The sequence below is a fragment of the Neovison vison genome, chromosome 7, assembly GCF_020171115.1.
Source record: "Neovison vison isolate M4711 chromosome 7, ASM_NN_V1, whole genome shotgun sequence".
NCBI classification, from domain to species: Eukaryota; Metazoa; Chordata; class Mammalia; order Carnivora; family Mustelidae; genus Neogale; species Neogale vison.
Genome location: NC_058097.1, coordinates 146,888,701 through 146,902,010, shown reverse-complemented (window position 1 = coordinate 146,902,010; position 13,310 = coordinate 146,888,701). Strand labels below are relative to the sequence as shown.

Sequence of the window (13,310 nt, the reverse complement as noted above, 5' to 3'; positions counted from 1 at the left end):
ATTCCCTTTGTTCCCGAGAGACACTTACCTCTACCTTTATCAGAAAATCACTGTTTATTTCCTGCAGTTCCGGGGGGCTGGGAGAGATCGGTTTCCGGGCTCTACTTGAGGCCTGCCCTCCAAGGAAGACACTAAGGTGCATCTCTACACAGGTTTTATCAAGCCAGGGCTTGTGGAAGGCTTCAACCCACTCCGCCCTCGTTAAAAATCAAACCACACGCGCACAGACACAGGGATAAAGGCTCAAACACGTCCAGACAGAGAAACGCCTCAGGGTTATCAAGGAGCCTCTAACCTACAGCCAGGGGCGTGTCTGGGTGGGACAGGGAGCCGGGGAACCGTCGCCCCCGCGTCCAGATCACAGCCCCGCCCTGGGAAGAAGGGGGCGGAGGAAAACCTCAGCGCCCTTGGGGTGGGCGGGGCGGCGGCCGGGCGCGGGCGGCCTGGCGGCGCCGGTGGGCGGAGTCTCCCCGCCGGGTACTGCCGCTGACGGCGCCGGCCCCGCCCCTCGGGGGAGGGCGTGCGGGCGGCGAGTGCGGTGAGCGCGCGAGAAGGGCCCGAGCCGGCCTGGGAGCCTCGGGAGCCGAGCGCAGCGAGCGGCAAGCGCTTGGGTGGCGGCAGCGGCAGCGTGCGCGATGGCTCCGGCCGCGGACCGCGAGGGCTACTGGGGTCCCACGACGTCCACGCTGGACTGGTGCGAGGAGAACTACGCGGTGACCTGGTACATCGCCGAGTTCTGTGAGTGCGGGCGCCAGCGCCCGGGCCTGAGGCGGGAGGCAGGGAGGGAGGGAGGGCGCCGGTCTGAGGGGAGACGCCGCGTGAGGAAGGCGGAGGGCGGACCTGGCCGCCAGGGGAGGCACCAGGCCTGGCCGGGGAGGTGGAGTGGGGAGCCCTGGCCTGGGGGCAGGAATGGGAGCGCTGCTGAAGAGGGGAGCGGACGGGGGAATCAGTGTGTCGGCTGAAGGGTGCCGGGGTCTGGACGGTTTGGAGGCGTTGAGTTTGGGGGAGTGGAAGAGAAGGGGGGAGCCCCCGCTGAACGTGAGGGGAGGCCTGAGGGGTAGGGCTGGGGTGAGAATTCCTGGCGGAGTGGAGGAATGGGGCAGGCTGGGGCGGCCTGAGCGGAGGTTGGGAGAGTGGACACTGCTCGTTATAATGAGGGCCCGGGACACCTGCTCCTACTGTTGCTGCCACCACCTTCGGCCTAAGGGCACAGGAGAAAGGAACAGGTCCTAGCTTAGTCTTACCCCAACCGTGAAGAGTCCCAGGTTTTTCCCTTTCTCTTCGTCTGTTCTCGTTGGACCTCTTCGGTCCCCGCCAGGGAAGGTGCCAGGCTCTCAAGAACACAAGGGACCAAGACCCTGCGCCACTCTGCCTCCTTTAAGACTACCTAAGGCTTAGGGTTCATCTGAAGACACTAATTCCATTGCTTGCACCTTCTGAGGACTTGGGGAACATCCTCCTCCAGCTGCTGCTCCTGACAGGCCCCAGTTGCCCCAGGGGGGTGGGGGGTGGGGATGGTGTGTGTGTGTGTGTGTGTGTGTGTGTGTGTGTGTGTGTGTTTCCCCAGATTTTATTCCACTAGGCTAGCGGAGCACAGGAAAAATCTGCCAGTTTTTAAAATGCAGTTTACTTTGGTTAAGTTTTGAGAGCACAGTGTTTTTGAGAGCACAGTGTTTGATCCTTCTTCTGGTACCTATCTGCTTCTGGCAAAGTACAGAGCATTTTGGGGGCTATTTCTTCTTTTAATTGGATCCACTTTCTAAAGACACTAAGCAACTCTTCTTTGCTAACCTACCCTTTGTTGGGTCCTTTCCTCAGGCATTTGTTTGGCTTTCTAGGAAAGAGGCAAGAGTTTCCTGCTGCTGATGCTACCTCATTCTCTTCACAATAATTGACTAAATTAAAAAACAAACAAACAAAAACAAACCCGAACTCTTTGTAGTGTTCAAGACTTTAAACCATTCCTTTTAAACCATGATTTAGGCTGAGAGTCATTTATCCAGAACTACTGGTTTAAAGTAATAATTTTTATGTAGTGATGGAAATATAAGGGCAAAGGGATCATTTGTAGTGTAATTACTTGGCAGCCCATGTGTTGGCAAGGAAGCGCTTTACCAGTTTGATGTTAGGTCATGTTGGCAAACCCATACGTGGTCCTGAGAAGGTCCATGAGAGGAAGAGACTTTAAACCATGCTTTCTGAACTGGAAATGTGTAACATGGAAAAGAGAAACTCAAGGGTCTTCAAATTTTGGATGGGCCGTCATGCAGAGCAGTTTAGCTTTATTTCTCTAGAATGTGGAATTAGAGCGTATGGATGGAAACTAACTGTAGAGGAGAGATTTTGCTTCAACATAAGGAAACTTTTAAACCGAAGAATAATGGGATGGATTCAGGAGACATAGAGTTCCTGAAAGTGTTGAAACAGACATTGCTCAACTAACTCACATGATTATTTTATGGAGAATTGTTTAGTAAAGAAAAGGGGTTGGCTTTAGTTGGCCTTTAGGTCCTTTGCATATTTATGGGTGGATATAGGTAATAATGGCTCTTAGTTTAGAACCAAGGATTAGTCTCAAGAGAAAACTGACAGTTAAGTCATGTGAGCTATGAGAGTGCAAGATACTTCGGTTCTGCCAGATAGCTCTGAGAAATGGGAAATGGCTTTTGGTCTTACCGTTCTCAGAGGAGGAAACTGAGCAGACTGCAGGGAGGGTTTTGACATAGGAATCGGGGTACAAGAAGAGGGTAAGTGAATGTTGGTTGTTGTTTGCACGTGTACCTTTGGAGAAAATTATTGGGAGGAAGTTGAGGTCAAGTCTTCTTACCTAGGAGGCAGTGAGTATCTATCATATTTTGGAGTATGAGAACTTGATCTTTGAAAAATATGCTGGTTAATAATGGTGTGTTTAAAACAAATGTAGTTTTGGGTGCCTGGGTGGCTTGGTTGGAGAGTCTGCCTTCAACTCAGGTCATGATCCAGGGTCCTCAGGGAGTCTGCTTCTCCCGCTCTCCTCTGCTCATGCTTTCTTTCACATTATATCACTCTCTCTCAAATAAATACATAAATTCTTTTTTTTAAAGATTTATTTATTTGACAGAGAGAGAGAGAGAAAGATATATCACAAGTAGGCAGAGAGGCAGGCAGAGAGAGGGGGAAACAGGCTCCCTGCTGAGCAGAGAGCCTGATGCTGGGCTCGATCCCAGGACCCTGAGACTGACTTGAGCTGAAGGCAGAGGCTTGACCTACTGAGCCACCCAGGCACCCGATAAATTCTTTAATAAAAAAAAAACCCAAATGGGGTGGGGTATTGGGTGAGCCTGGTAGTGGGTATTAAAGAGGGCATGTATTGCATAGAGCACTGGGTATGGTACATAAACAATGAATCTTGAAACACTGGAAAAATAAAATAAAATAAAATAATAAAAAAAACGAGTATAGTTTTATCATTGTTATATATACAGTAATGATACAAATATTAAAGATAAGAATGGAGATAATAGGCATATCTAAGTGCTTACCACATACTGCACTTTAATAAGCACTTCATCTATTTTCTCTCATTCTTTTTTTTCTTTTAAAGATTTATTTATTATTTTCGAGAGCAAAAGCAAAAGAGAGAGTGGGTGAGCACTCACTTGCATGTGGGGTGTGGGGGAGGGGCAAAGGGAAAGGGAGAGAGAGAATCTTAAGTAGATTCTCTGTTGAGCTTGGCTTGGGGGGTGCTCAGTCTCATACCCTGAGATCATGACCTAAGCTGAAATCAGATCAAGAGTCTGTAGCTCAACCTCCTGGGCCACCCAGGTTCCCCTCTTTAATTTTTTCAACCTAAGGTTGCAAAATGTGGTGTAGAAATAGTATTCAAGTTGAGGTCTGATTCTAAAGGCATTTTCATTTTGTCCCTGTATGTAAGGGATGATGATAGGTGAAATAGTATACTATTGCAAAGGATAAATTGAATAATTATTCAAGAATCCTATCTTTTAGCATTAGGCTGTGTGTATTTTGAATAATAAAAAAATGAGTTTCTGGAATTGCGCGTTCAGATGTGGCAGCAGTTCTGAGTCACCGAAATACCTGAAAATTTGCCTTTTTATTTTTTAATATCACCCAAGTTCAGTACAAAGTCTTCTTCCTTTTCTTCTTCCTCTTCTCTTTTTTTCCAAATTCCTTTTTTGCTTGAGCCTATTGTAAGGACAGGGGAAAAGGTAGAGTTTTTTTCTTAATTACAATTGCGAAATAATATATCCCTTGGTGTGGCAGAAGTTACAGGTATAGGCAGTCCTCACTCTTTATGGTAGTAACATGCAACTTAAAACCTGGCCAAGTAGTCTTTTCTTTTTTGTTTTTAAGATTTTATTTATGATGGAGAGAGAGAGGGAGAGAGGGAACACAAGCATGGGGGAGCTGGAGAGGGAGAAGCAGGCACCCCGCTGAGCAGGGAGCTGGCTGTGGGGCTTGAGCCTAGGACTCTGGGATCATGACCTGAGCCAGAGACAGATGCTTAAGAGCTGAGCCATCCAGGTGCCCCCTGGCAAAGTAGTCTTAATAATCAATGGGAAGGGCGCCTGGGTGGCTCAGTGGGTTAAGCCGCTCCCTTCGGCTCGGGTCATGATCTCGGGGTCCTGGGATCAAGTCCCGAGTCGGGCTTTCTGCTCAGCAGGGAGCCTGCTTCTCTCTCTCTCTCCCTCTCTGCCTGCCTCTCTGTCTACTTGTGATCTCTCTGTCAAATAAATAAATAAATAAATAAATCTTTAAAAAAAAAATCAATGGGAAAAGTTACAGTTGTTCTGAGAACTTCAAATTTTTTTGTCAAACACCATAAATCCTCTTATTGTTGGTTATAAAGTAGAGAAATAAAAAAAAGCAAAACTATTATTTAGTACTCTGTAATTTAAAACATTAAAAACATTGATAATTAAAATGTGTTATTTCTTTGTACAAAAACTTACCAAAAGTAGTTTGAACAGTGCTGGCTTTCTTGTCATGTAACATGTGATGTGGAATGAGTGATTTTTCTATGCCTTAATGAATTGTCATTCTCCTTTCTAAGTTTGGTTCAGCTTCAACATTTTACTCTTTGCACTTTCAATATTGTGAAATATCTCTGAGAGTTCTTCTAATGCAGAGTTTTTTACTGGCATCATTTCTTCTGGTCCCTCTTCATCCTTTTCTCACAACCACTTTTTCATTTATGTTGATTAGTTTGCCTTCAAGTTAGTCTGGCTGTTTATATCTAGAGTCCCTCAGATGGCAGCAATCAACATCATCGCTGTCAGCTATTTCTTTGATAACTGTTTATGTGTGATTGGAATTTTACTTCCAATATTATCACTTTTTGTTTCTTTGCTACACTTTCATCATTGTTGGCTATTTCCATTTTTTGCTTATTCATTTTTGTAAAATGTCACATATGTCCATTACCAGGAGACAAGGAGGCAACTCAGCTACACACTTGGCTGTCTGTACATGAACTGAATAACAAAGTGCAGTGAATAATCACTAACAGTTTTTGCCTTAATTTTTTGAAAAGATTTTATTTACTAATTTATTTTGAGAGAGAACGTACCTGCAAGGGGGTTGGAGGGAGGGGCAAAGGGAGAAGGAGAGAATCACAAGCAGACACCCCACTGAACACGGAGCCTGATGCAGGATTCGATCTCACAATCTGCAGATCATGATCTGAGCCGAAATCCCGAGTTGGATGCTGAACTGACTGTACCATCAAGGAGCCCTTCAAACCACTTTTCAGACTTAGATCTATAGTTAGTTATTAGAGCTTAGTAATGCTTGAAGGCAAAGAGCATTTTGAAGTCTCATCTTGGCTTAGTATTTACCTGTGTTGTCCAAGATATTAACTAGGAAGAACTTTCATTTGGTGGAACATATTGGAAGAAATGATAGATTTTTTTTTTTAATGGGACAGTAATTGGTATATGGGTAAATAAGAAGAATGAATACCTCAAATGGTAATTTGGGGAACTTTACTAAGCCAGAATACATAGAATAGTGAACATTTAAATGAAAGTCTCGGGATGGCTGGAAGGCACAGTTGCTTAAGCATCTGTCTTCAGCATGGGTTATGATCCCAGGGATCATGGGATTGAATCCAGCATCTGGCTCCTTGCTAAGTGGGGAGCCTGCTTCTCCCTCTACCTGTCTGTCTCTCTCCCTGACAAATAAATAAAATCATTAGAGAAAATAAATGAAAGTCTTGCCCAGTGCATTATTAGCTCTGGTTAAATTTTTAAGTTGTTCCTTTGATTTTGGGTTTACCCTATTCCTTTGCCAACTGTTTCTCTCTTAGTGGGGAAAAAAAAAAACCTGACTGGGAGAGTTTTAGGTAGTGCAAAAGAGCATTTTAAAAGAAGTGGAGGCATGGAGAAACATTTTAAGTCTGGCAAAATGATAGAGCCCAAAAGAGACAGCAGAAGCATTAAACAGTGATACAAAAGTCCTACATATATACTGTGGGGAAAGTTTATGGTATAATGACTCGGATCCAGGATCAAGATCCTATCTGAACTTCGCTCACTTGAATGTTGTGACTCTGGGCAAATCACTTAGTCATTGTTTGTATCGACTTATTTTCTATAACACGAGAATAATGATATCTGAGAGGGTTAGGAGAATTAAATAGCATGGTATGTGTTAAAGTACACAGTCAGGTGAAGTGCCTGGCCAATACAAGGTGCTCAATAAATATTAGTTGAATTGGAATCTAGTCAAAGTAAGTCTAAAAAGTAATACATACTGTGTTATAGTTGTGTCCTCCTCATCTGTAATGGTTAGTTTTATGTATAAACTCGGCTAGGCTATCATATCCTCTAATTTAATTAGGTACTAATCTAGGTGTTTCTGTGAAGGTATTTTATAAATGTTGTCAACATCTACAATCAGTTGATTTTAAGTAAAGATTATTCTCAGTGATGTGGGTGGGCCACATCCAGTCAGTTGAAAGGTGAAACTTTTGGGGGGGAGGTTTCTTCCTTGATTTACTTGACTCCTCACTTTGGCGGACCTTTCCTCTCTTCTCTTTTCCTCCCTTTCATCCTTTTTTTCATTTGTTTGCATATATTGAAAATATACCAGAATTTGTAGATGTTTTCAGTGGGATTGCTTTTGCACATGATGTTCCCTTGTCATTTGTAGCTACCTTCTCTTAGTGGATACCTCTTTAAACCTTGAGTGATTATTCCTTACAGGGTTGGGTGCTTCTCTTTCCCTTGGAGGACTTTAAAAAAAAATTTTTTTTTTTTTTTTTAAAGATCTTATTTATTTGACAGAGAGAGAGAGATCACAAGTAGGCAGAGAGGCAGGCAGAGAGAGTAGGGAGAAGCAGGCTCCCTGCTGAGCAGAGAGCCCAGTGTGGGGCTTGATCCCACGATCCTGAGATCATGACCTGAGCCAAAGGCAGAGGCTTAAATCACTGAGCCACTCAGGTGCCCCTAAAAAAAGACTTCTTTAAAGAAAATTATTCATTTGATAGAGAGCCTGCATGTGTTCGAGAGGAGGAAGGAGCAGAGGGAGAGGGATAAGCAGACTTTCTACTGATCCTGGAGCCTGACGTGGGGCTCGATCTCACAACCCTGAGATCATGACCTGAGCGGAAATCAGGAGTCAGACACTTAACAGACTGAGCCACTCAGGTACCCCTCCCTTCGAGGACTTTTTATTAACTGAAGTATAAAGGCCAAATTCTAATATGGCATGAAAACTCCTTTTTTTTTTTTTAAATGAATATTTTCACAACGGTCAAGAATTTTGTAGTGAATATCTGTTGCCTAGATTCTATTTTAACATTTTATTATGCTTGTTTTATACTTTTTTTTTTTTAAGGTTTTATTTATTTGACAGAGCACAAGCAGGGAGAGCAGCAGGCAGAGGGAGAGGGAGAGGCAGGACCCTGGGATCATGACTTGAGCCAAAGGCAGCTGCTTAACTGACTGAGCCACTGAGGCACCTCATGCTTGTTTTAGTGCATATCTGTCCATTTACCCATTCTTCTGTCAATTCACTTTATTTTTGATACATTTCAAAGTAAATTACAGACATCTATACACTTTCCCCTAAATCCTTTAACATGCCTATTATCAGTTCAATTCTTTTTTTAAAGATTTTATCTATTTATTAGAGAGAGAGCATGAGAGAGACAGTGGGCAGGGGGCGGGGGAGGGAAAGGGAAAGGGAGAAGGAGAAGCAGACTCCCTGCTGAGCAGGGACCCTGATACAGCTTGATCACAGGACCTGGGATCATGACCTGAGCCGAAGGTAGACCCTTAACTGAGCCACCAGGTACCCTTAAAGATCAATTCTTTGTGGGTTTTCTTTGGATGTAAAATTTATATTTGATGTTATGCACAAGTTTTATGGTATATTTGCTGAATTTTAACAAGTGCATACATTTGTGTAACCAAAACCTCTATTAGAATATGGAACTTTACTATCAAGGAAGAAAGTTCCTCATGCCTCTTCTCTGTTATTCCTCACCTCCACCTTTCCCTTCTCTCTAGGGCAGCCACTGTTCTGATTTTCCTCCCCCTCACCATAAATTAGATCTACCCGTTCTGAAACGGAATATAAGTGGAATCATGCAGTATTTACTGTTTGGTATAAGACTTCCTTCATTCACTGTATGGTTTTTGAGATTTCACCAATGTTGTTCCAAGTTTTGGTAGTCCCTTTTTATTGCTAAGTATTCCATTATATGAATATTCCGTAGTCTATCAGTTTTCCTATTGCTGAACACCTGGCTTTTTTCAGGTTTTGGCAATTATAAATAAAGCTACTATGAACATTCTTGCACAAGTTGTCTTGTGGAAATATATTTTCATTCTTTTTTTAAAATATTTTCATTCTTGTAGGTAAATAGTCAGGATTAGAATAACTGGGTCAGAGGGTTCATTGTGTGTTCAATTTTATTAGAAACTGCCAGATCTTTACTCAAAGTGGTTTTACATAGTGTTTTACATTCACAGCATTTCATCCACTTCCTCACTAAATTTGGTGTGTCTTCAATTTTCACCATTCTCTTAGTTATGTAGTTTTTTAACTCATTGTGGGAGCTGGTGTATTCTAAACTCTTTAGTCTTTGTTTCTCCCTTTTCCTATAATTCCCACTTTCCTTGAATATACTGTACTCTTGCCAAAACATTGTTTATGTATTATGTTTATATTTTGGTGCACTTTTCATTGTTTGTGTTCTTCCCATGAGAGATAATAGTAAACCTTTTTTTTTTAAATTTTTATTTATTTATTTATTTTTTAAAGATTTTATTTATTTATTTGACAGAGAGAGATTACAAGTAGGCAGAGAAGCAGGCAGAAAGAGAGAGAGGAGGAAGCAGACTCCCTGCTGAGCAGAGAGCCCGATGCGGGACTCGATCCCAGGACCCTGAGATCATGACCTGAGCTGAAGGCAGCGGCTTAACCCACTGAGCCACCCAGGCGCCCGTAAATCGTTTTTTTTAAAGCCATGAAGTTTGGGAGGTGGCTTATTATTCAGCAACAAGTAACTGAAATAGTGTCTAAAGTGGAGTGTTTTTTTTCTTTTTTAAAGATTTTACTTATTTATTTGACAGAGATCACAAGTAGGCAGAGAGGCAGGCAGAAAGAGAGAGGAGGAAGCAGGCTCCCTGCTGAGCTGAGAGCCCGATGTGGGGCTTGATCCCAGGACCCTGGGATCATGACCTGAACCTAAGGGAGAGGCTTTAACCCACTGAGCCACCCAGGCACCCCTAAAGTTGAGTTTTGAGCAATTTTGATTTCCTGTTGTGTAAACTCAGAGTATGCCAAATCACACCATACATTTTATTCTTAGAGGATGAAACTTTAAAAATAATAATAAAGTTTAATATAGGCCCTCTGAAAATTTCAGAGAATTTTTATAAGCATCATTTTATTTATCCCTATAATGCACTCATAAAACTCAAAAGAGGCGTTTTACCCCGTGAAAATAAATAATTATTTATTTCAACTTTAAGGTTGAAATAATTCAGTTGCATGACTGGAAAAATTTTTGACTCATTATAGGTGTGGACTGTATCTTAAAGTTCTTTAACTTTTCAGAGCAAGCTGCTTTTAACAGCAAGAGGAAAGACTGAATGGACTCAAAACAGAACTCTTAACATTGCACTTGTTAAAATTTTGTTACTGCTGTAAAAACTGTCTTATGGCTGGAATTCATTCATTTCTACAAAACAATAAGGAGACGTTCTAGGTAAGATAGTCTTTGCAAATGATATATTACGGTTTGAGGCTATTTTACCTGCTGGGTAGCAATTCCTCCCCACTCCCACCCCTTTTTTAAAGTAGACAGGAGGACAGCCTGGTTTTGTTGTCTGATATCCATTTGATCCCTGGAGTTCCTTTAGTTAGTTTTGCCAATTGGATGTTCAGTGTTCTTTTACTACTCTAGAAATATCCAACTTAGGTTAAGTGTCTCAGTTAAGTGTCTGCCTTTGGCTCAGTTCACGCACAATCCTGGAGTCCTGGGATTGTGCCCTGCATTTCCCATTTCAGGCTCCCTGCTCAGCAGGGAGTTTGCTTCTCCCTCTCCCTCTCCCCTGCTTGTTTTCTCTCTCTCTGTCTCTGTCAAATAAATAAAATCTTAAAAAAAAAAAAAAAAAGAAAGAAACGTCCAACTTAAAGCTTGACAATCAAAGAGAATTATGACCTTGATAAAGGAGGACTGTTCTTTTTTAAAGAGCATTCATTAAATAAACATTTAGCCGCCCCCTCTGTGCCTTTCCTTCATCCCATTTCTTCCTTTTTCTCCAGAGATAACCACTATCCTTAGTTTATTGTTTATCATTTCCTAGCTTTGCACCATATGCATTTCTAAAAATACACTGTTTAGGTTTCTTTATTTTATAGTCTATATAAGTGGAATTGTACTGTGTATGTGTGTGTTTATTCTTCAACTTGCTTTTCTCAGTTATGTATCATCCTTGTTCCCAAGAATGATCTCTGTTGATGGGTTTAGATATAGTTCATTTATTTTTACTGTTTAGAATTCTACTGTATGAATATGTTGATTTATCCATTCTTCAGTTTTTGGATGTTTTTTGTTTTCAGGTTTTGGCTATTACAAATAATGCTATAAACTTTTTGTACATGTTCTAGTACACACAAATTACGAGTTCTTGTATATATTGACAAGTATAATGGTTAGATTGTAGGGCATGCCCAAATTCAACTTTTACTTTTATTTATTTATTTATTTATTTATTTTTTAAAGATTTTATTTATTTATTTGTCAGAGACAGAGGGAGAGAGAGCGAGTGAGCACAGGCAGACAGAGAGGCAGGCAGAGGCAGAGGGAGAAGCAGGCTCCCTGCCGAGCAAGGAGCCCAATGTGGGACTCGATCCCAGAACCCTGGGATCATGACCTGAGCCGAAGGCAGCGGCTTAACCCACTGAGCCACTCAGGCGTCCCTCAACTTTTACTTTTAGAAGATCAGAAGTTCTCGTGTTTTTTTGTCTCATAACCTTTTTTATACATTTGAAAAATTATTGAGGACCCTGAAGAGCTCTGTGAGTTAAATCTTTTGGTATTTACTATATTAGAAGTTATAACTAAAAAGATTTAAAAGACTCTCTCTGGCAAATAAATAAATAAAATCTTAAAAAAAAATTAGTTTTTTCATTTTCTTTTTCTACCCAGAAGTAGAAATACTGGATTTTATGGCATTTCTATTTTTAATTTTTGGAGGAACAATCATACTGTTTTCTGTAGAGGCTGCATCAATTTACATTCCTACCAGGAGTGTGAGGGTTCCCTTTTCTCTGTATCTTCACCAACACTTGTTATTTCTTGTCTTTCTGATATTAGCCATGCTGACTGGTATGAGGTGATAATCTCATTGTTTTGATTTGTATTTTTCTGATGGTTAGTGATGTTGAGAGTCTTTTCATTCATCTGTTGGCCATTTGTATGTCTTCTGTGGAGAAATGTCTATTCAGGTCTACTTCCCATTTTTAAATTGGATTGTTTGGGGTTCTTTGGATTGAGTTGAGTGAGTTTTTAAATATGTTTTGGATATTAACCCCTTATCAGATACATCTTTTGCAGATATCTTCTTTCATTATTAGGTTGCCTTTTCATTTTGTTGATGGTTTCCTTTGCTGTGCAAAAAAACTATACATAATTACAGTGTATGATTTGCTAAATTTTAACAGATGTACTCCTGTGAACCCATCACCACAACCAAAATTTGAATATACTCATCATCCCAAAGAGTTTTCTTGTGCACCTTTGTTGCTTCATTGGTTGTTTCAGGTAGGAGAGTAAATATGGTCCTTATTACTCTGTCTTAGGTAGACATGTAAATCCTGTTTACAGCCTATATTTCTTGTTACTGCCTTCTGTAAGAAGTCTTCCTTAATTATTTGGTAAACGGGCTGTGTAGGTATCTTCATAAAATTGCTCTACCAACTGTGAGACTAGTACAAAGCCATGTGTACCATCAGTAAATGGTTTGCTTCTTTAAGAGATTGGACAAAAATAATGGCACTAATTCTAAAAATGACCTGAAATTTAAGTTGTATATTGAATTTCTGCTTTAAAATCTATTTTGTTCCTTTTGCCTGGCCTGTTTTTTACCCAGGCTTTTTTTTTTTTTTTTTTTACTGTCAGCTATTATGTGCCCTTATGTTTAAGGTATTTATCCTATAAAGCAGATAGCTGTTTCTTTTATTGTTAAAATTCAGTCTTCTTTTCTGCTTTCTGTGACTACTGATATATATATTTTTATTTCTATCCTTTTTTTAAAAAAAGATATTTATTTATTTGACAGAGAGCAAGAGAGAGCACAAGCAGGGAGAGCAGCAGGCAAAAAGAGTGGGAGAGGCAGTCTCCCTGCTGAGCAGGGATGTGGGACTCAATCCCAGGACCTGGGGATCATGACTTGAGCTAAAGGCAGATACCCAACCAACTGAACCACTTGGACATCCCATATTTCCACCCTTTTTTATAATGCTTTTTATTCTACATCTATATTTCTTGCCTTCTTTTGGCAGTGATAGGTTTTTTAATTTCTTTCTCCCCTCTATGGTTTGGAAGCTACTTATTTGTTCTAGTTCTGGTGTTTATTTAAGTATTTTTTAAATACATGTTTGACTTAAAGTCCGAACTTATTTCTTCTCTCATTTTAGGAATTGAAAGAAGCAACTTTAACTTTGTGTATACTCCTCCTAACTTACATGTCATTTATTTATTTATTTGCCAGAGATAGAGCGAGAGAGAGTGAGTGCATCTTATTCAGTATGTAGTTCTACCTTGGATTAGTCTTTGCTGCATAACAAATTTC

General features: G+C 41.0%; 1 protein-coding gene across 1 annotated transcript in view; it reads left to right on the top strand.

Annotated features, from left to right (window-relative positions):
* Positions 1-546: 546 nt before the first annotated feature.
* ACER3 (alkaline ceramidase 3) overlaps positions 547-13,310 on the top strand; it is a 187,046-nt gene continuing 174,282 nt past the window's right edge. Inside the window, exon 1 of the mRNA XM_044258475.1 lies at positions 547-738. Coding sequence (XP_044114410.1) covers positions 636-738 — 103 coding nt within the window. The 5' untranslated portion in view covers positions 547-635. The remainder of the gene's footprint in view (positions 739-13,310) is intronic.